This window comes from Heterodontus francisci, chromosome 7 (assembly GCF_036365525.1).
Source record: "Heterodontus francisci isolate sHetFra1 chromosome 7, sHetFra1.hap1, whole genome shotgun sequence".
In the NCBI taxonomy this organism is placed as follows: domain Eukaryota; kingdom Metazoa; phylum Chordata; class Chondrichthyes; order Heterodontiformes; family Heterodontidae; genus Heterodontus; species Heterodontus francisci.
Window position 1 is genome coordinate 114985060 of NC_090377.1, and position 24403 is coordinate 115009462.

The 24403-nt window shown below is 45.9% G+C and overlaps 1 protein-coding gene across 5 annotated transcripts in view; it reads left to right on the plus strand.

Moving 5' to 3' along the window:
• Window positions 1–24403, plus strand: part of ube2f (ubiquitin-conjugating enzyme E2F (putative)) — a 163652-nt gene that overhangs the window by 125999 nt on the left and 13250 nt on the right. For all 5 annotated transcript variants that reach the window (XM_068035930.1, XM_068035928.1, XM_068035929.1 and 2 more), the window contains 2 exons: window positions 15476–15546; window positions 18694–18751. In XM_068035930.1, coding sequence (XP_067892031.1) covers window positions 15476–15546; window positions 18694–18751 — 129 coding nt within the window. The remainder of the gene's footprint in view (window positions 1–15475; window positions 15547–18693; window positions 18752–24403) is intronic.

A 24403-nucleotide genomic window follows, 5' to 3' on the forward strand; every position in this document is an offset into this window, starting at 1 on the left:
ACAGGTGCCGTCGTTCCGGCCCTTCCTCGTCCAATGAGGAGTTGCTGCCGTAGTCTGTCTCAGACGGTAGCCTCCTCTTGACACTGGGTGGTGGCCTGTTCCTTTTTTGGAGGTTTCTTCTTTGTAGTTTTCCTTTGTACCACCTGCCACTGACCAGTTTGTCCATCTGCTGCCTCCTCCTCCATTGATTCTGTCTGTAGAGGAAGGGTTTCTGGGCACAGGGTAGGTGTTGGGTCGCTGGTTGCAGCTGCCTGCCCTTTCTTCTCCTTCTCAGATAGACTTTCCTCACAGCTGGGAGGATTGCTAGTCTCCTTCCCAGCTCCAGAGGCATTCACCGTTCCTTCTCCCGGTCTTTCCTTGGACCTTGCCGCTTAAGCATAACTGAGGCAGCGTTCGGGGCAGGTTTTGCAGAGGTGGCCTGCCCCACCACACAGGTCGCAGCACTTACTCTGTTTACAGTCCTTGGTCTGATGGCCTTTCTTCTTGCAGTTCTTGCAGACGACTGGGCTGCCCCGCATAGCCCAAGAAGCCCCGACTTGCTCCGATAGCAAAGCTGGAGGGAGGATGGATGATGGCTCTGTTGGCATCAACCCAAATCCCAAATGGGTCCTTGACATCAGTGCTGCTGCCGGCCACCTCGACGTTCCTAGCAAGGAAGGTGAATGCATCCACAACAGAAACATGGGGCTTATAGAGATGGATTGTCACCACCCGGTCGCGTGAAGAGCGGCTCCACTGTGAGGATCGACAGCGGCGCCAGGTTTCCCTTCCCCTTGAACACCTTCAGGAACTTGATGCATCCCGCCACGTTCTTGAACGTCACGTCGAAATATCCTCCGCTGGGGAAGTCCTGCAGGCAGAAGCTGTCTGCAGCTTGGAATCCACAGCAATCAATAAGGATTTTCTTAATGAAAAAGGTAGGGCCCACAGGTACACCTCGTTCATTAGCCTTCACCACCACCCAAACGGTGTTACACACTCCCTGGCCTGAAGCTCTAGATTTGGTTACAGCCATTTTACTCAAAACCTACCTAGAACAGGATCAAAGGCCACTGATCATTGTTTCTTCCCCTGCCAGGTAAGTACACTACCACCTGGTCACTGGGAGAGACTGATTCCCCTCACCCCTTGGGATCATTGTATACGGTCACCTGGGGTCACTGGCAGACTGAACCCCTCACCCCTCAGGGTCATTCTACATTTTTACCAGGTCAGAGAGACTGAAGAGAATGGTTAGTATTTTGGTGCATTTCCTTCATTAGAAATAAAAGCAGTATGTTTGGAGAAGTGGAGAGGGGGAAGGGGAAGAGAACCAAATCGATTCTGCAATCATGGAAGGTTGTGGGTTAAATGACATGCAAACTGCTTGGTAGAAAATCGTTAGATGGCATGAATGATCATCAGTGAAATATAGCAGAGATAATTAAGGATAAAAGAAGGTGGAACTAGTTGGGACCTTGAATAATGACAGGACAGGTCGACCCAACTGAAAGTGTGAGACAATGAGGAAAATAAGCTGTAAATTTAACAGTGAGAAATTAATGAATTGTGGGATCCCCCAGTCGCATGAAGCAATTCTGATTATTTCAGAGTTCCCTTTTTTCAGTTTAAAATTTTGGTCTGGTTTACTCGTTTAGCCATGTGCACTGTGGGCTCCCTTTGTTAGAGAGGAGCTGAGACTGGCTGTAAACGTGACCATGCTGACTACCCTGCATGCTGTGGGTAACAGTGCTTGCCATCTGTCTCTTCGATTTCCTGCTTTTGCTTTTTTTAATCGCTACTGAAGATGGTAAGGTTTCTGCTGAAAAAGGGTCAGTTACATAACTTCTTTTGAAGACTGCAGCTGAAGTGAGGAATCTGCCAATGTTGCATCTGTAGGTTTTTGTCCTTCAGATGGGAGAAGTGCTGATGGGAATTTTTGCAGTTAGATACTAGTCTTGTCAAAAACTGATGTACTCAGCTGTCACTGCCGCTGTGGAGTTCTCCAGTGACTGGTATTTGCTGACCCAGGGTGCCCTCTGCCCTGTGGTGCTCCCCCTTCCAAATGCTAAAAGTGAGAACCAGCAAAATGAAATGTACAGGATCAAAATATTCCCTGAATCATTGGACTTTATTGACCTTGAATAAGCCTGTTCTAAATAAGCTGCTTAGCTTGAAAACTCATATCACTAAATACAGCTTACAACTGTATAAAATTGAGAAAACATTATCGACAATGCAAGTGAATAAACCTTGAAAAGGATGGCATAGATCGAGGCAAATTTATAAAAAGGATTGCAGCTGAGAATTCAACGTCAAAAAGGATGAACTGATAAAAGTTAAACTTGAAAGGCAGTACCTGGAACAAATGAAAGAAACCGTCACAACAGGCCAAAATTAAAAAGGATGACTTTTTTTAAAGGATAAAGAAGAGTAACAGGAGCATCTGACAGATTTAAAGAGAAGAAAAGGTAGCTAGAAAAGCAGGGATTGGAAGGGATTTGGCTTGCAGATCAGAGATATTGTAATTGTAGGGATTGTTTGCTCTGGTAAGTAGATGGCAATGTATGTTGTACAGGCAGTACCTACAGCAATTTGGAGTTGGAACTATGTACATTGAGGAAAGGTTAGAAGAGGTACTGTAGGGACCAGAAGGAAACCACTGGTGGTGATCCATATAGAGGTAAATAACATGGTGAAAAATAATATAGACACTTACACTAGTCATTCCAAAACTCAGTGGTAAAAAGTGCACCATATTGTTCTCTCTTATACTCCAGCCTTTGGGAAAGGAAGGGAGACCCCAAGACAACCGAGGTAACTCGGGCAAAATTACTGCCTTTGATATAAATTCGGCAGGGTCGCTTGATTGGCATGGGACTAATGAGATGCTTGTATTCAAGGTTGCACGCTCACTCCCCACTTTAGGCATGATTTGAATCCCATATTGTACTGTCAGAGTTCAAATTTGCATCTCAGTGCCTAGAAACTTGGTTCCCATCCTGCACATTCTTAGGATTGTCTTAATGTTAATGAGCAGGTTGATTATAAATCTCTTCCAGCCTACGTACCATTGAAAATAGTTTTGGCATTGACCAGTAATATGAACTCTTGGATATGAGGGTCGGTTAGCAGTCCCTGATTAATTTAAACTGTACATGATGCAATTCTATTTTTATCCAACAGTGATTATGTATTCCTTGCTAGTCAGTGAGTTTGTAATCAGACAAAGATTGGGTGTAGTCCTAGGGCTGAAACACAGTAGAATGATGCCCAGTTTTAAGGCCAGTTCACATAGGCTCTCAATAGCCCAGTGGAATGACTGTCATACCTCATGTTGAAGGAGGAAACGTTTGCTGCAGCAGATGTTATAATGCTCTCTTTCAGTTTCTAATGTATACAGGACTGGGGACAGAACTAATGATGAAATCTCATTATTGGAATACTGAGTAATACCCTGAGTAATATCTCTGTACAGGAGTCATCTGTGCTTTGTCCCATGTTTGGTGTGGGGCAACGTGCGTGAGTGAGCCGTAATTGCCAATTAAACCTGTCGACACAAATTTTGCAGCCAAGACACTGTCTCCAAAGTGCCTTGTTCAATAGCGGCAGATTAGACCCGGAATTTAATAAGAGTGCCCAGCGATTTAATTACAGAAAAATAGTCAGCCCTGTCAAAAAAGATCTGGAGAAATTGATGATGGAAGATAGGATTGAATTGTTCATGCTGCAGGAAGGGAATGGGACTGTGAGTGAGTTGATTGTGCGGGGAGGGAAAGGACTGAGTGAGCGGATATGTAGGGAGGGGAAGGGGCTGTGAGTGAGTGGATTATGTGGGGAGGGGAAGGGGCTGTGAGTGAGTGGATTGTGTGGGGAGGGGAAGGGGTAGTGAGTGAACAGGTTGTGGAAAGAGGGATGAAGTGACTGAGGATTGTGAGGGGAGGGGGCAGTGAGTGAATAGATTGTGAGGGAGGGACTGAATGACTGGAGAGTGAAAGGGAGGGATTGAGAGTGAATAGACTGTCAGAGGAGGGGCTGGAAGTGGACAGATTCAGGGGGAGGGATCGGGAGTGACTAGAGAGTGAAGGGGAGGGCTGTGAGTGAATAAATTGTGAGGGGAGTGGGCTGTGAGTGATTCCGCAAAGGTAATCTTAACAGAGAGCTGGGGGTCCTAGTAGACTGAACTGATATTGAGCTACATTAGCAAATGAGTAGAAAACAAGTCAGAGAAAGTCATGATCAAACTGGAGTAATGTTTTGGGCAGAATGTATGGGGCAGCAGAGACCTCTTTCTGAAGAATGTTACTGATCCATCTGGGCTAACCCACAATTTACCAGATTTGTTGAATTGAATGTCACAATTTTTAATGATGGGATTTAAGCTGTTGGAGATGGATTTTGCCGAGATCTCCGTGACCCCGACCTGGGACTCAATTCCAGGCTGGGAACCTGCATGTGCCGTGCCAGGACATCGCTCGTGATCTTCCCAGTGGCGGCCAATTAAGAAGCCAGGAACCACATCCAGTTAAGGACAGTGGGCGGACCAGTTAAGTGGGAGGCCCAATCAGGAGAGCCATTGCGATGTCCGGCTGGCAGCCCCGCCAAGCAAGGTAGGTGCCGCTGAAGCCGGCAGGAAGCCACAAGGACACCTCAACATGAAGGCGTCTCTGCAGGATTGTAAAATGTTAAAAAAAAAAAAAAAAAATCCCTCATGGCCACAGCTGCGAGGCCATCAGTGTGGAGGGGGACCCCCTCATTTCCAGGCTCTGGCCTCAGCAGGGGACCTGGCCACTGTCCAAAAGATCCCGGTGGCAGCCTCTAATCTCTCCTCTAATTGGGCCAGTATTGGGCCTAATTGGCTACCCAGCACTTGTGGGCAGGTAGCCTCTGCCGCATTCACCCCACCTCTTGCAAAATCACTCGGAGGCGGGAGCACGTCAGGTAGCCAACCCGACGCACTATTTCTCAATTTTGTTCCTGGCCCTACCTCCTACCCCACCTCTGCAGGATTGGGAAAATTCAGCCTATGAACTCTGGGTTGCTAGCACAGTATCAGAACTGCTATAGTACTGTACCTTTTTAACCCTTTATGTACCATGACAGAATTCAAGAAGCCAGTGCCAAGCTAAATGTTAGGCAAAATCACTTCATTCCTGTCACATCAGTTTCCCTTTTTTGTTTTTAATGCTGGTGAGGAATAAAACCAAAGTTATTCCGCTTGTAACAGCACACCAGAATAGCCACTTCGGTAACACAGTGATGACATACTTCGTTGCAACAGCTGTGCACTTTTGTGACAAGTTAATGGACCCCACAAATAAGGCACACTGAATATAGTAGGCTGGTCTGTAAGTGTACAGTTGCAGGTTAAAGATTTTTTTTCATTGCTGAATAAGAATAATCAGCTGGCAGCAACATGTGCCTCAGGTGAATATCTGATTCCTCCTACCCAGGAGCATTTACCTAGCTCAGTGCCTAGGCCAATGTATCAGTGTAAACCATGAAAGCTCAGGAATAATTGGAACAAACTAGCACAGGATCTGCATATCCTTCAGCTTTACAAAAGCATCTTATGACTCCTAACACTTGGATGGGCTTCAAGTTCTGGGTTGGCTGTATTACTCTAAGCCCAGGACTTGAGTTGGGCCCAGTGTGTGATGGAGCCTGGTTGGGTCTCTGTTTGCCCCCCACTAGACTGTGACCAAATTACAGTGTTTCACCTTTGCCTACGTTACTTGTTTCAACCTGTTTACTTCATCAGGTTAATGCATAACTGCCATAGGTAAGGTGTTCCTTCCATATCCAACTAAAAGCTCTGAGAGTCCTTGCTGTATGCAAATATCCTGCTGCGCTACCCTACAATTACCACAGTGGCTACACTTCAAAGGCAATTAGTTGGCAGTGAAGCTATTGGGGATGGCCTGAGGGCACACAACGCCCCATAAATAGCGATGGCATTGTCTGCAGGGCCATCGGCTTCGCTCTCCTGACTTTGTTTCCAGTAATTTGCACAGAGACACTGGGCTTGTTCTTCTTGGGGTCAATCCCATCAGTGATGACAAAAACAAAATACTATGGGTGCTGGAAATCTGAAATTAAAACAGAAAATGCTGGAAATATTCAGCAGCTCAGGCAGCATCTGTGGACAGAGAAACAGAGTTAACATTTCAGGTTGATGACCTTTCATCAGAATCTGAAATGACTTGACCATCAACTTCATTGACCTGAAATCTGTTTCTCTCTCCACAGATGCTGCCTGACCCACCAGAGATGAGATGATTGTTTTGCTCCCAAGCCCCGCCTTTCTCGTTATTTATAAAATCATAGAGTGGTTACAGCACAGAAGGAGGCCATTTGGCCCTTCGTGTCCATGCCTGCTCTCTACAAGAGTAACTCAGTTATTCCCACTGCCCTGCCCTTTCCCCATAGCCCTGCAAATTATTTCTCTTCAAATGTTCATATTTTTAAGGCAGAGGTAGACAGATTCTTGACAAACAAGGGAGTCAACGGGTATCGCGGTAGGCAAGAAAGCGGAGTTATCGGGGTAGGCAAGAAAGCGGAGTTGAGTCCACGAACAGATCAGCCATGATCTTATGAAATGGCAGAGCAGGCTCGAGGAGCCGAATGGCCTACTCCTGCTCCTAGTTAGTATTTTTAGATAATTATCCACTTCTCTTTTGAAAGCCATGATTAAATCTGCCTCCACCACACTCAGACAGTTTATTCCAGATCCTAACCACTCGCTGTATAAAAAAAAAATGTGACTGTGTAAATTACTGGAAACAAAACGATGAGAGCAAAGCCGACAATTACCTGCTGCCTCAGGACAGGAGATCCCGGAGAAGCCCAGGAACACCAAGTATCCAGTGCCTTTCAATCTGACCAAAGGTTATTGGCAGATACCGTTAAGCACACAGGTGCAGTTATGCTCCACATCTAGTACAGCCAGGAATGTAAAGGTTTACACTTGGGTTGAAGAGCAGCATAGTTGATTCAGCCCTGACAGGAGCAGGATTACACCCTTGCAGACAATGCTATCATCATTTATGAAGAACCTTGTGTGCCCTCAGGACATCCCATTCTATCTGGAGTATTGTGTGCAGTTTTGGTCTCCTTATCTGAGGAAGGATTTTCTTGCCATGGAGGGAGTGCAAAGAAGATTTACTAGGCTCATTCCTGGGATGACAGGATTGACGTATGAGGAGAGATTAGGTCGACTAGGTCTATATTCACCAGCGTTTAGAAGAATGGGAGGGGATCTCATAGAAACCTATAAAATTCTAACAGGACTAGACAGGCTAGATGTAGGGAGGATGTTCCCGATGGCTGGGGAGTCCAGAACCAGGAGTCACAGTCTCAGGATACGGGGTATGCCATTTAGAACCGATATGAGGAGAAATCTCTTCACTCAGAGGGTGGTGAACCTGTGGAATTCTCTACCACAGAAGGCAGTGGAGGACAAGTCATTAAATATATTGAAGAAGGAGATAGATATATTTCTTAATGCCAAAGGAATCAAGGGATATGGGGAGAAAGTGGGAGCAGGGTACTGAATTAGACGATCAGCCATGATCTTTTTTGAATGGCGGAGCAGGCCTTCTGCCTCCATCCATAAATCCCCTTTCTGACCCCACTCCTCCTTTTACTAGCCTTTTACTATTTATATGGCTATAGAAGAAGACTTTTGGATTCCCTTTTATGTTAGCTGCCAGTCTCTTCTCATACTCTGTCTTTGCTTCTCTTATTAGTTTTTTCATTTCCCCTCTGATCATTCAATATTCATTCTGGTTCTCATTTGTATTATCATCCTGACATCTGTCATACACACTCTTTTTCTGCTTCATCTTACTCTCTATCTCTTTTGTAATCCAGGGAGCTATGGCTTTATTTGTCCTACCTTTCATTCTTGTTAGAATGTACCTCGACGGTACCCGAATCATCTCCTCTTTAAAGGCAGCCCAGTGTTCCATTACCTGCCAACCTTTGATTCAAATTTACCTGGGCAAGATCCATCTCACCCCACTGAAATTAGCCTTCCCCCAATTAATTATTTTTACTCTGGATTGCTCCTTGTTCTTTTCCATAGCTAACTTAAACCTTATGATATTATAATCACTGTCCCCTAAATGTTCCTCTACTGATACTTGATCCACTTGTCCCACTTCTTTCCTCAGAACCAGATCCAGCAATGTCACTTTTCTCGTTGGTCTGGAAACATACTGATCTTGAAAATTCTCCTGAGCATACTTCAGAAACTCTTTCCCCCCCACCATCCTCTGCCTTTTGCACTATTACTATCCCAGTCTGTACCAAGATAATTAAAGTCCCCCATTATAATCACTCTATAGTTTTTGTACCTCTCTGTAATTTCCTCGCAAATTTGTACCTCCATATCTTTCCCCCTAGTTGGTGCCTATACAATTTACCCAGTAGTGTAATGATATCTCTAGTTTTTCTTAGCTCTAACCAAATAGATCCTGTCCTTGATCCCACTAGGACATCCTCTCCCTCCAGCACTGTAATATTCTCCTTAATCCACACTGCCACCCTTCTCCTTTCGTTCCTTCCCTGTCCTTCCTGAACACCCTGTATCCAGGAATATTTAGTATCCAGTCCTGCCTTTTTTTTGAGCCATGTGTCCATTATCGCCACAAGATCATATTCCCTGGTGTCTATCTGCGCCTGCAGCATGCCAGCCTTATTTACCACACTCTATGTGTTCACATACATGCACTGCAAACCTAATTTGGATCTTATTGCATTCCCTCTTCCTCTGACCCCACCTAATACCTTACTATTTCTTACTCTAGTGCTGTCTGTCTCTTCCACTCCTTAGTGCACCTCGTTTCTCCTTTCTAATGTTACATCCTGGTTCCCACCCCCAGAACTGGCCCCAATGCCCCAAGAATCTATTGCTTTTCCTCCTGCACCATCTCTCCAGCCACGCATTCAACTGCTATATAGTTCTACTTCTATACTTACTAGCGTGTTAGACCAGGAGTAATACGGAGATTACTACCTTTGAGGTCCTGCTTGCTAATCTTTTTCCTAACTCCCTATACTCAGCCTGCAGGACCTCATCCCTCTTACTACCTATGTCGTTGGTACCATATGGACCATGACTGCTGGCTGTTCACCCTCCCCACTCAGAGTGCTCAGATGTTCAATTCCATGCTTGACCCTGTCACCAGGGAGGTAACATAACATCCTGCATTCATGTCTGTGGCTGCAGAAACGCCTGTCTGTTCCCCTAACTATAGAATCCCCTATCACTATTGCTTTCCTATTCTTCCTCCTGCCTGCCCCAGTACGGCTGAGTCACCCATGGTGCCATGGACTTGGCTCTGGCTGCACTCCCAAGACAAACTATCACTCTCACTGGTATTACTGCACTACCTACTTAGTCCTCTTTGATTGCCTGGTGGTCATCCATTCCCTGTCTGCCTGCAGTCTTTTAGGCTATGCGGTGACCACATCCAGAAACTCAGCCCTGCACTGCAATGAAGATAGCTGCTGCTCAAGCTTCCCTCACTTTGTGTTTGCTCATGCTGTGTGGCACAGGGTATCTACACTGAAGCCCTGCTTTTGAAGTGTTTATGTTCACCATGAGTACAGATTGCTTTCCAGAGCTTGGTTTGTCTAAGAACAGTGAATTAGACCCTTGCCGCAGCCTCCTAGCTTTCTGTTTTGGTATGGAAAGGTCTGGGAGTGACTCTGGATTGAGCTGTGGGGAAGGGTCTGGAAGTGACTCTGGATTGTGCTGTGGGGAAGAGTCTGGGAGTGACTCTGGATTGTGCTGTGGGGAAGGGTCTGGGAGTGACTCTGGATTGTGCTGTGGGGAAGGGTCTGGGAGTGACTCTGGATTGAGCTGTGGGGAAGGGTCTGGAAGTGACTCTGGATTGTGCTGTGGGGAAGGGTCTGGGAGTGACTCTGGATTGAGCTGTGGGGAAGGGTCTGGAAGTGACTCTGGATTGAGCTGAGGGTAAGGGTCTGGGAGTGACTCTGGATTGAGCTGTGGGGAAGGGTCTGGGAGTGACTCTGGATTGAGCTGTGAGGAAGGGTCTGGGAGTGACTCTGGATTGTGCTGTGGGGAAGAGTCTGGGAGTGACTCTGGATTGTGCTGTGGGGAAGGGTCTGGGAGTGACTCTGGATTGAGCTGAGGGTAAGGGTCTGGGAGTGACTCTGGATTGAGCTGTGGGGAAGGGTCTGGGAGTGACTCTGGATTGAGCTGTGAGGAAGGGTCTGGGAGTGACTCTGGATTGAGCTGTGAGGAAGGGTCTGGGAGTGACTCTGTGAGTTGGTGTGAGTTTAATACTGGTGAATCCTGTGAGAAATGCACTAGGCCATTGATTTTGTTCTGTGGATGGTAGTTTCTGTATGTCAGTGTATTTGGATCCGAAAAGAATTGTGGCTCTGCATTCTGATAAAGGCACAGTTCTCATAGGGTGGGTAAGTGACATTTTAGGGACTCTTAAAGTAAAGCTATTAACTCCCAGAGAAATCCTCAGATAAATCTTGCTGCTTGCTCAGCCCACATGAAGTGCAGCTCAGGCTGTCATCAATAAAACAGGTCCCTGGTGATAGATGGGGGCAGCAGATCGTGTGAAACATACCAAACTGCTGAACATGTCCTGTTTATCTGAGCTGGAGGATATTACATTCCTTTTATCAACATCCAGAATCGGCTACATAATTGTCCTTGCTCAGTGGGTAAGAAACAGACTTGTTACAGAATGGCCATGTTCTCAGCTAGTGGGAGGCATGCAAAACAGTCAAGGCTCCAGCTTTTCACAGCTTTGTAATTTGTTCCACAATTGTCATTCCACAACGTTGTTAAAATTCTCAGCTTCCCAACAACTCGATACCCTATCCAACGCCGCACACGATCAGGGACACTGTACCCCATCCAACTCCTCACCCTCCGACACACTCTGTACCCCATCCAGCTCCTCACCCTCTCCCACACATTGTACCCCATCCAACTCCGCACCCTCTCACACAGGCACTGTACCCCATCCAACTCCTCACCCTCCTACACGCACTGTACCCCATCCAACTCCGCACCCTCTCACACAGGCACTGTACCCCATCCAACTCCTCACCCTCCTATACACACTGTACCCCATCCAACTCCGCACCCTCTCACACACACTGTACCCCATCCAACTCCGCACCCTCCTACACACACTGTACCCCATCCAACTCCGCACCCTCTCACACACACTGTACCCCATCCAACTCCTCACCCTCCTACACGCACTGTACCCCATCCAACTCCGCACCCTCTCACACACACTGTACCCCATCCAACTCCTCACCCTCCTACACACACTGTACCCCATCCAACTCCGCACCCTCTCACACACACTGTACCCCATCCAACTCCTCACCCTCCTACACACACTGTACCCCCATCCAACTCCTCCCTCTCCCACACATTGTACCCTATCCAACTCCGCACCCTCTCACACACACTGTACCCCATGCAACTCCGCACCCTCTCACACAGGCACTGTACCCCATCCAACTCTTCACCCTCCTACACACACTGTACCCCATCCAACGCCTCACCCTCCCACACACTGTACCCCATCCAACTCCGCACCCTCTCACACACACTGTACCCCATCCAACTCCGCACCCTCTCACACACACTGTACCCCATCCAACTCCGCACCCTCCCACACACACTGTACCCCATCCAACGCCTCACCCTCCCACACACACTGTACCCCATCAACTCCTCACCCTCCCACACACACTGTACCCCATCCAACGCCTCACCCTCCCACACACACTGTACCCCATCAACTCCTCACCCTCTCACACACACTGTACCCCCATCCAACAAATCACCCTCCCACACACACTGTACCCCATCCTACTCCTCACCCTCTCACACACGCTGTACTCCATCCAACTCGTCACTCTCTCACACACACTGTACCACATCCAACTCCTCACCCTCCCACACACACTGTACCCCATCCAACTCGTCACCTTCTCACACACACTGTACCCCATCCAACTCCTCACCTTCCCACACACACTGTACCCCATCCAACTCCTCACCTTCTCACACACACTGTACCCCATCCAACTCCGCACCCTCTCTCACACACTGTACCCCATCCAACTCTTCAGCCTCCCACACACACTGTACCCCATCCAACTCCGCACCCTCTCACACACACTGTACCCCCATCCAACTCCGCACCCTCCCACACACACTGTTCCCCATCCAACCCCGCACCCTCTCACACACACTGTACCCCATCCACCTCCTCACCTTCTCACACGCACTGTACCCCATCCAACTCCGCACCCTCTCTCACATACTGTACCCCATCGAACTCCTCAGCCTCCCACACACACTGTACCCCATCCAACTGCTCACCCGCTCTCATACACTGTACCCCATCCAACACCACAGCCTCCCACACACACTGTACCCCATCCAACTCCTCACCTTCTCACACACACTGTACCCCATCCAACTCCGCACCCTCTCACACACACTGTACCCCATCCAACGCCTCACCCTCCCACACACACTGTACCCCATCAACTCCTCACCCTCTCACACACACTGTACGCCCATCCAACTCTGCACTCTCCCACACACTCTGTACCCCATCCAACTCCGCACCCTCTCACACACGCTGTACCCCATCCAACGCCTCACCCTCCCACACACACTGTACCCCATCCAACACCTCACTCTCTCACACACACAGTACCACATCCAACCTCTGACCCTCTCACACACACACTGTACCCCATCCAACTCCTCACCCTCCTGCACACACACTGTACCCCATCCAACTCCCCACCGTTTCATAATTACTGTACCCCATACAACTCCCCACCCTCACTGACACACTGTACCCCATCCAATCCCTCATCCTCTCACACACACTGTACCCCATCCAACCCCTGACCCTCTCACACACACACTGTACCCCATCCAACTCCCCACCCTCTCTCTCGCACACTATACCCCATCCAACTCATCCTCACACACACACTGTACCCCATCCAATCCCTCATCCTCTCACACACACTGTACCCCATTCAACCCCCCACCCCTTCACACAACCACTGTACCCCATCTAACTCCCCACCCTCTCACACACACTGTACCCCAACCAATTCCCTGCCTGTCACACACACTGTACCCCATCCAACCCCTGACCCTCTCACACACACACTGTACCCCATCCAATCCCTCATCCTCACACACACACTGTTCCCTATTCAATCCCTCATCCTTTCACACACACTGTACCCCATCCAACTGCTCACCCTCATGCACACACACTATACCCCATTCAACTCCCCACCCTTTCATACATACTCTATCCCATCCAGCTCCCCACCCTCTCTCACACACTGTACCCCATCCAACTCCCCACCCTCTCACAAACTGTACCCCATCCAACTCCCCACCCTCTCTCACATACACTGCACTGTAACATTGATCCTTCCTCTCTTATTGCAACAGTAGTCCCTTCCTTGTGTCTGCAGGTGCCAACTATGGCAAAACCAGCACAACTAGCCTGCAGCTGGAATCTGGGGCACTGCCGAAGTGCCACTGGTGATTACCATTTACCACTGTAACACTTTTTTCCCCAAAAATATACTTTATTCATAAAAATCTGTAAAAAAAAAATACAGTTCAAAACAGCACCAAGCTGACATTCCAGAAAGTACAAAGGAAATCAGTTTTCTTCAATACCGGAGTGAGTTGCCTCACAACCCTTCCATTCCATTTTACATGCCATGTACATTTTACAGCAAACGCATATCTGGTGTATACAGCCCAAGAGGTTTTCCATGTATCCAGCCCCTCAGTTCACTTTGGTGGGAAGACGTTACACAGTGGTCTTTCCCCATTGAGCCTTTGCAGCGGCTGCCCCTAGCTTTGGTGTGTCCCTCAGCACGTAGTCCTGGACTTTGGAATGTGCCAATCTGCAACACTTGGTCGTGGACAACTCTTTGCGCTGGAAGACCAGCAAGTTTCGGGCAGACCAAAGAGCGTCTTTCACCAAATTGATGGTCCTCCAGCAGCAGTTGATGTTTATCTCGGTGTGCATCCCTGGGAACAGCCCTCTGACTCCTGTGTTACAGAGCTGCTTGGAATGAACCTCGACAAAAAACACTGCATCTCTTTCCACACCTGCTTTGCGAAGACACATTCCAGAAGGAGGTGGGCAACTGTCTCTTCCCCACTGCAGCCACCTTGAGGGCAGCGTGCGGAGGGGGCGAGACTCCGGGCGTGCAGGAAGGATCTGACAGGGAGGGCCCTTCTCACCACCAGCCAAGCTACGTCTTGGTGCTTGTTTGAAAGTTCTGGTGATGAGGCATTCTGCCAAATGACTGTGGCAGTCTGCTCAGGGAACCATCCGACAGGATCCACCATCTCCTTTTCTCGTAGGGCCTTGAGGACATTCTGTGCAGACCACTGCCTGATGGATTTGTGGTCAAAGGTGTTTTCCCGCTGAAACTTCCCCACGAAGCATAGGTGGTTCGGCACGGTCCAACTGGATCAAGCGTTCCACGGCAATGTGACAGGATCCATCCTTTGCAACACCGGGGACAAATAGACCCTCAGCACGTAGCGACACTTGATGTTTGCGTACTGGTGCTCTACGCTTGATGCTGCCACACACGAAGGTGGTCATCAGAATGAGGGTGACGTTGGGTACATTTTTCCCGCCCTTAACCAAAGATTTGAACATCGTGTCCCTCCGGACCCGGTCCATTTTGGATCCCAGATAAAGCAGAAAATGGCTCGGGTGACCGCCACAGCGCAGGAGTGGGGTATGTGCCAGACCTGCGCCACATACAGCAACAACGTGAGCGCCTCGCACCTGATGACCAGGTTCTTACCTACAATGGAGAGAAATTGCTGCTCCCACATGCTCAGTTACCACTGTTACTTGTCTTCTTGAGGAGTGTGCTGGTGCCTCGAAGGTACTTCTCACCATTTGCAACACAGGATCGTCTCTACCATTGCCATTGGTGCTGCCCTGTAATCTTGTGGTGTTAAAGTGATTATTAATGAGATTGGTGTATTCTCATTATTTTTCCAGTGGGTTGACTGCTTTACACAAGATATCTGGAGTGTAAATCGATGCCAACAGTTTCTACATCTGGTACTGCAACTCATTTCTTGGTTAGCAAAATATCTCTGAATGTGCTGGGAAACAAATGCTGGTGTGTTGAAAGCTTTTTCTGATTGGTTTTTATGCACCTAAAGTATAGCTGAGGAGTGTCTGTTCTCTTCCATCAGTAAAGCCACAATTCTTTTGGGAAGTGTGGCTTGGAAGTTTTATCATTTAACCAAGGCTTTCCTCTTAACTACTTTGTAAATGTAACACACAACCTTCCCATTTTGCTCAAATATCATCTGGTTTGACTTCTTTGTGGTAGCAGGACATCATCCAACTTATAACAAATGAACTTGAAAAATAACTTTCTCCTTTTTCTGCAGCCGCCCAAGGTGAAATGTTTGACCAGAATTTGGCACCCCAATATTACCGAGACTGGAGAAATCTGTTTAAGGTATTGCATTTGTTTGATGCTTCTCAGTTTTCATTTTTAAAAAAATTATTTTTATTATTTAGAGATACAGCACTGAAATAGGCCCTTCGGCCCACCGAGTCTGTGCTGACCATCAACCACCCATTTATACTAATCCTACACTAATCCCATATTCTTACTACATCCCCACCTGTCCCTATATTCCCCTACCACCTACCTATACTAGGGACAATTTATAAAAGCCAATTTACCTATCAACCTGCAAGTCTTTGGCTCTGTGGGAGGAAACCGGAGCACCCGGCGAAAACCCACGCAGACAGGGAGAACTTGCAAACTCCACACAGGCAGTACCCAGAATTGAACCCAGGTCGCTGGAGCTGTGAGGCTGCGGTGCTAACCACTGCGGTGATCGATTGCAACAGGCTGATGTATTTTATGCATATATGTTTAAATGATAAGTACACATCTTCAGTTGATCAAGTGATGCTAGGGTACTGACTATGTTTGGGTTAATGTCCTGATTTCCATGGTGGAGCAGTGGTGCTTACAAACTCAGACATGGTAATGCTTGAGTCTTTTGACTGATCCAGTCGCCGCTGAGGTCAGACTCCCTACTCCTGAGATGGGTCCCAATTGCAAGGAAGAATTGGCAGAATCAGAGCCCCTGTGTTGCTTCAAATTCTAAATCATTTCCGTTTCAAGTTTTATATAGGTCAGTGAATGACCTGCATTTAGCTGTATTACGATTCCTTAGTCTCTTGAGGAGAAGGGCAGTATAATCAACTGTCTAGATGCTGTCAACATTTTCATAGGTCATTTATTCAGAGATACCTTCATCTCTTTGAAATGTTAAATGCATGCTAAAATTCTAGAGGCCAGTCGAATGGTCTAGGGTTGTTCCCTGAATGCAATCTAATTGGATTACTGATTTTTTGACGAGCACTGGGTATTTATTTGTATATTCCAATTATATAGGAATAGACCATTTAGCTCCCGGAGGCTATTCCATCATTCAGTGAGCTCATGGCTAACCTGTGACCTAATTCCATATACCCACCTTTACCCCATATCCTTTAATACCTTTGATTGACAAAATTATATCAGTCTCCGATTTAAAATTAACCTAAATCAACCTACTATCAACTGCCATTTGTAGAAGAGAATTCCAAACTTCTACCACCCCTTGTGTGTACAAGTGTTTACTAATTTCACTCCTGAAAGCCTAAAAAGTAGAGCCAGGCCTAAGTCCCCTAGTCCTAGATTCCCTCACTGGCGCAAATAGTTTCTCCCAAACTACCCTATCTGTTCCCCTTCATTTCTTGAAAATGTTAATGAAATCACCCCTTAATCTTCTAAGATCCAATGAATACAATCTTAGTTTACGTAATCTCTCCTCGTAATTTAACCCTTGGAAACCAAGTATTCTAGTAAACCTATGCTGCTCTACCTCCAAAGCCAGTAGATCCTTGCTGAGGTTTAGTAGCAATTCTTAGGCAGTAGAAATGGTTTTGATGTTGACAACTGTCAAAGAATATGAGATAGATTCATTGTCACTAATTTGACCATCAGGGTTTCTTGAAAGGAAGATAGTTAATGTCTCAAGTTTGTAACAACATTTTTGACAGGAAAGGCTTCTTTTGTCATAGAACAATGCATTGCTCATCACCCTCTGGTCAGTGTTCAAAGTAAGAGTGAAAATTTTCAACACTCTTGCAGTTTCTGTAATTGATTTTAGACTCTCCATGTGGTAGGCAAGAATATTCCCTTTCCTCATGTATAAACATCACAACAGAAAGTGCAAATGCCTGTGTCCTCTAAAAGTCTTCTAGCTTATTGGACTGTGTAGGAAATCTTTTCTGGGTAAGATAATTGAAACTCTTGTGGACAAATTCAGTAGCTGATTTCTAAGTGTTTAGTCTCTTGCTGAAATATATTTGGTTCCGTGTAATTCAATTCCTGTAAATAAATTTAATGATTAGTTTTAGCCTAAAGCATATACCCTTTCGCCTTGGTGACTCCTATACATTCTGATCAACATATCTACACATTACTGTCATTCATTGCATGCATAAGAGAGAAACGGACAACTTTCATTTATATAGCGCCTTTCACAACATGCCAAAGCACTTTACTGCCAATTAACTACTATCGAAGTATAGTCACTGTTGTGATGTAGGAAGCAGGACAGCCAATTTACACACAGCAAGCTTCCACAAATAACAATGAGATATATGACCAATTAAACTGTTTTAATGATGTTGGTTGAGGGATAAATATTGGCCAGGACAGTGGGGAGAACTCCCCTGCTCTTCTCTAAAATAATGCTGGATCATTTGCACTCACCTAAGAGGTTAGACATGGCCATGGTTTAACATTGCATCCAAAAGACAACAAGGTTATAAGTAAGTCAGATAAGATTTGGATTGAAAGAGATGAGGGTCTACTTCTGTAAATTGCTGTTTTCCCTGAACAGGAAGAAGTTAGAAAAGAACTTAAACAATAACCCCGTGTGTGATAGAGAGCCAGAAGTTTGTGATAGAAAGAGCAATCTGTCATATTTCAAATCAAATGCATTTTTTAATGTGCATGCTTAGGATTTTGGTAATTTGGTTAATGCTGAATGGGCACAGCCAGGCTACGTGTAATATAAAATCTCCTGAACCAAGATTGTCACCATATGGCATAAAGCTGTGCAAATAGAGCGCAGTTCTGGCTGTATGCAGTACAAACACGCTCTGGATATATGAAATCTGGCTGCATGCAGTTCAGGCGCACTCTGGATACGTGCAGTCCGAATGTGTGCAGACCAAACATACTCTGGATCTCTGCAGTCTGACTGCGTGCAGTCAAACATGCTCCAACTAGCAGATGTTGATTCTGGTGTAAGTAACGATTCTAAACACTTCTATTGCTTTGGTGTAACCTGAGAGAGAGTCTGATAGTGAAAATAAAACTAGACAAATTATTCAGTAACAAATTTAAAGGTGCATTGGGGCTGCTTTTTGCATTTAAACTCCTTTTTCCAAATGTTTCAATCAATCGGGAGGAGTAGCCAACTGTTGCACAGAAAAGTCTGTCATTTCCAAAAGTTTTGGTGTTGGCATCTCCTCCACTGGTGAAACACCACCAGCATCCTGTCTGCTGAAATCTTTCTTTCATATTTTACAGTTTGCTGAGGGAACACTCCATCGATGGCACAGGCTGGGCTCCAACCAGAACTCTAAAGGTACTCTCCTTTGGAAGAAACAAAAATTATCTTCACCTTCCCGCCCCATGAATTTTTTGCAAGATAAAACAGCTGGAATGTATCAAATATGTTTGAGTGTTCAGGAAGACAGGATAACAGTGAGTTGCCATGCAGTTTCTGTAGAACCTCCAATGTCCTAGGAGTCGACAGGCCAGGTGATGTATATCTTGGAATTCTGAACCAGACTATGAGAGCAATGTTTGCAGTAGCACAGTCTATTACCATAAAAGAAGTAATGGCTACCAATGAGGACTGCAGGCAGAAAACACAGTCAATATGTTGAGAAGGGTGTCATCCCTGACCCAGATAATAACTGGCCTCATGGCCTCACATCAGCAGGAAAAGTACTGGAATCTGCTGCATCCTGGGCAAGAACCAGGACACCAATATTCACCTGAGATTAGATAGGATCTTCTTGTCCAAAAACCACCATGACTTCTCTGACTAGACAGATAAAAGTAGATAGTTCATTTGGACCTGACAAAGTTGCACATGAAAGAGGTCAAATTAAACTAAAAGCCACAGGAGCCCTGGATAGGGCATGGGACTGGGCAAATAAATAGTGAGAGAGGTGTAATATCAGACTGGCAGGAGAGATTCATTGGCATCATCCAGGGTCATTGCTTGGACCCCATAAAGAAAGCAACTGCAAACTTGTCAAACCGGCCAATGAGACTTAAATAGGGAGATAAGAGAAACAGAGGTTGCAGCTCGAGATTTACAGGATTGAGACATCTTTGTCACTAAGATTGAGACCATCCATTCAGCTGCCAAAGCCACGTCCTCCTTCCCCTTTTCTGCCCAGCCAAACCTTTCCTTCCTACCCTAGGCCTGACTGTGCAGCTTACTCTAGTTTCTCTTCTATCTACTGTCATACCCACTCCAAACTCATCTCGTCCATGAAACCCACTGCCTAAACCCTTGAACCCATTCCCACTAGCCTGCTGACCACATAACTGCCCTACCTTCCCCCCAAAGTTAACTGCGTTGCATGTGGATCCCTATCGGGTACTGTGCTGCCTCCTCCTCAAAAGAATGCTTGACTTCTCTGTCCTTGCAGACTATCACCCCATCTCCAACCTCCCTTTCCACTCCAATGTCATTGAACAACTTGTTGCCTCCCACATCTGTGCCCATCTTTCCTGCAACTCCAATCAGATTTCTGACCTTACTACCGCACTGAAATAGCCTAATCAAAGTCACACATGACATTCTCTGCGACTGTTATCATGGTAAAATATCCCTCCTCATTCTTCTCGCCCTGTTTGCAGCCTTTGACAAGGTCAACCAAACCAGCATCTTCCAATGGCTCTCATCCATTGTCTTAACTCAGTGGGACTGTCCTCACTTAGTTCCACTCCTACCTATCCGGTCGCAGCTAGAGCATCCCTAGTAATGACTGCTCTTCTTGCTCCTGCATCATTACCTCTGGAGATCTCCAAGGAGTCTTCCTCTTCTACATGCTCAATCTAACTGCCCCTCTACCTGTCTTTCTCCTTTAAGACCCTCCTTAAAACCACTTTGACCAAGCTTTTAGATAACCTTCCTAATATTTCCTCCTTTGGTTCTGTGCTAGTTTTGTACCATTAAAAGAACTGTATAAGTGCAAGTTGTTTATAGCAATGTATCGAAATATGAATTAAAACTAAATCTTTTCAAGCCATGGAGTTAAAAGTCCCAAAATGTTACACTGAGTCTAGTTTTTATAAATAGTTATCCTCCAATTGAACTTTTTCCATTTGTGGCCATAAGTCTGTAATGTTGAAAATTACAGTGTTTGGTACCTTTTTGCAGCTCACAAAATTAATGAGTTGCAGTAGGTCCCCTCTCCCCTCTCCAAGGAGTCATCAGGATCCAGCTGGGATTCTCATCCACATCTTTCTCAATTTTATCTATCACAAAAAGCAGATTACTGCTGAGAACTGAAAGGAAATCAGAAAGCACTAGGGATACTTAGCATTTGAGGCAGCATCTATCGAGAGAATGCCAAGTAGCATGCATTTCAAGTATTCTTCTTCCCTTCCCCCCTTTCCTATCTTAGCCTTAAAGCTCCTTGACCATCCCTTGCAGTGTTAGAATCAGAGCTGGTATTAGTGAGATTTTTTTCTGCCAAGAGTGGTGCCTGCGTTATATACTCTATTGCTGGTTAAACATGCCTGGGGTTTGTCCACTGTTGTCATTGGCAGAGTCTTTTATGTGAGGTCCCAAAAATTATTTGATGATGAATGTCACCTTGGCCTGTTGCTGAGGCAATGGCTTTTTGTGAACACTTGCGATGTGCTCTGAGCTGACAGACTGGTGTAATCCTTGCTGTTCTGGGAGATTTCACATACCAGATGCAAAGCACATAGGCTGTCCACTTATTTTTCAAATTGTCATGGAGCAGAGGCCTAACAAGCTGCAATTAGACTACATGTTAAACAACCCACATAGAGTGTGCCAGACAGATTGGAACATCTGCTGTGATATATGATCCTGTGCCTGGAATAGCTGCATTACATTCCATTGCAGGCACTTGCATACACAGTTCATGGAATCATTGCAAAATAGTTCTACCTTTTTAAAAATTTTTCCTTGTTGAGAAATAATCCTAACGGCATCTTCAGCTAACAAGCTGGCATAAAGTTTCTGTTTTGGGAGCTCCTTCACCTTGCATTGATTCTTCAAAATGGTCACTACCCTTTGATCACTGCTCATGACCTCGTAACAGCCCTCTGTTCACAGGTTCGTAGCCCCATCACTCCCCTCTGTTCACAGGTTCGTAGCCCCATCACTCCCCTCTGTTCACGGGTTCGTAGCCCCATCACTCCCCTCTGTTCACAGGTTCGTAGCCCCATCACTCCCCTCTGTTCACAGGTTCGTAGCCCCATCACTCCCCTCTGTTCACAGGTTCGTAGCCCCATCACTCCCCTCTGTTCACAGGTTCGTAGCCCCATCACTCCCCTCTGTTCACGGGTTCGTAGCCCCATCACTCCCCTCTGTTCACGGGTTCGTAGCCCCATCACTCCCCTCTGTTCACGGGTTCGTAACCCCATCACTCCCCTCTGTTCACGGGTTCGTAGCCCCATCACTCCCCTCTGTTCACGGGTTCTTGGCCCCATCACTCCCCTCTGTTCACAGGTTCGTAGCCCCATCACTCCCCTCTGTTCGCTGGTCCGTGACCCACTCACTCCCCTCTGTTCGCTGGTCCATGACCCACTCACTCCCCTCTGTTCGCTGGTCCGTGACCCACTCACTCCCCTTTGTTCGCAGGTTTGTAGCCCCATCACGCCCCTTTTTGTTCACGGGTTCGTAGCCCACTCACTCCCCTATGTTCATTGCTGCGTGACCTCATAACTCCCCTACGTTCACTGATCCCTGACCCTATAACTCCCCTCTGCTCACTGCTTCGTGACCTTATCACTCCCCTCTGTTCATTGCTTTGTGACCTTGTCACTCTCCTCCGTTCATTGCTGTTTGACCGGTCACTCCTCTCTAATCACTGATCTGTGACCCAGTCACTCCCCTCTGGTTACTGGTCTTACAGTAATGAGAACTATCATATAATTGAGAAGCATTACAGTTACCGTGACATATTAGTATGCAAAAATCAGACACACGTATCAAGGAATTTCAAGCGTAAATTACATCCGGTGCAAATAGAGTTTCCACATTCTTTTGCACTAGTTTAAAAAATGGCTTGAAGCTTGTCCCACCCTCAAAACTGGCCAGGCCCTAGATCGAATTAATGGCCATGGTGTGTTTCTGCTAATTGTGCCCATTTGCAGGACTTCGAGGTGGCTATAAAATTAAGCTTTTTTTTAGGCACAAGGACACCAATAGGCTAATAGGCTCCTTTTAATTTTTTTTAAATTTACTAACAAACTGACCACTGTACACCACTGTAACTAGGAAGTGGTTCTGTAGCTTTTTTGAAGTCAGTTACACATAGGCGACAGACTAGCCATTCTGAATATATTGCTTATTTTTTGCAATACCCAGCTGTATTTGACACGTCATAACATTCAAGGCTATGGGCCAAGTGCTGGCAAATGGGATTAGGTAGACAGGTCAGGTGTCTTTAATGCATTGGTGCAGACTCGATGGGCCGAAGGGCCTCTTCTGCACTGTATTATTCTGTGATTCTGTATTATATACAGCTTTTCAGCTGTATTAATAAAACTGTACCAGGTTACCACTCTCATATCAAGGAATAATTTTTAATTGAGACATTGTTTTTAAAACAATTAAGTTCTAAAACGCTGCCCATTTACACTGGTTCATGGAAGATTTCACATTTGGCTATATGTAAATGAATTTGAATGGAAACCTGAGCAAAATAAAAACACTAGTGCAATTTTGAGCACAACTTGTGCCTGGATCACCGATTGCACCCGGATCACCGATTGCACCCAAAGTGGAAACCCTTAGCCAAGATCTCTTGAGATACACGTAGGAAATGCTGGGAATGCTTAGCAGTTCAGTCAGTACTGTGAAAGAGCAAAGACTGTTTAACATTTTAGATGCAGACCCTTTACTTGTGCTGTTGAAGGGTATACACCTGCAATGTTAATGACTTGCTGTGTGTTTTTAGTGTTCTCTCTTATACCAAGATTTGCCACTTTTTTATTTACTTTCTGTGGGGTGGTGTAGTTGAGGCTGTAACGTGCCAAAACATAAGCATCTGAAGCAGTGTATCAAATGGCGCATATTTAAAAATACTAAATTAACTTTCTGTTCAAGCTAATCTGGTGTAGGAATAGAAATTAGTTCCTTAACACCCTCTTCTATCAAACTCTAATTTGGATGAATCCGTGTTACTCATCTGTCAATAATTCTGCATCATGTTAGTGCAATTACACTGGTCGTCTCTGAGGAGTTTCATCTTCACTCTGCTGTAACATGGCATGTGTGGGCACTAGCTTCAGGAACTCTCCACTTTCATTAATGAGCCTGAAGGGGATACCTGTCAAGAAAAATGGACTGGTTTCTTCAACAATGCAGCATTGACTCTCAAAATGCAGTTTCCACATGAATGTGTGAAGGGCAGGATTTAGAGTATTGCCGTCCTATTATAATCCAAAGGCCCACCTAATTTTACATGGCTTGGAGGCAGGCAATCATCCTCAAGCTTCCTCCAGAACAGACATTTCTAATAATTTCTAATATTCTAAAAATGGTTTGCAACATCAAAAATTATGTATTTCCTGATGTCATGGTTAAACTTAACTGTAAAGTTGCATCATCGTCTTTGAGGACCTTTGTTAATGTCTTTACTTATGTTCCAGTTTGGCCAGGTTGGTAGCACTTTCACCTAAGTCAGAAAGTTGTGGGGTCGAGCGCACCATCTAGACTGATATTTGAGGGAGTGCTGCAGTGTTGGAGGTACCAGCCTTTAAATGAGGCATTAAAGCAAGGCCTCCTCTGCCTTTTCAGGTAGACATAAAAATCCAATGGCAAGTTTTCAAAGCAGTGAGTACACCTGGGCCAACACTCACCCCTCAGTTTGTCTGTTTTTGTTCATTTGAACACAAACTGGACAATTAATCTGAATAGGTTTTCAACTAAACTTTTAAATAAAAGGTTTTTACTTAATTTTTTACTTCAGAAAATGTGCAACGCTAAGAGAGATAGAATGTAAAGGGAAGTGTG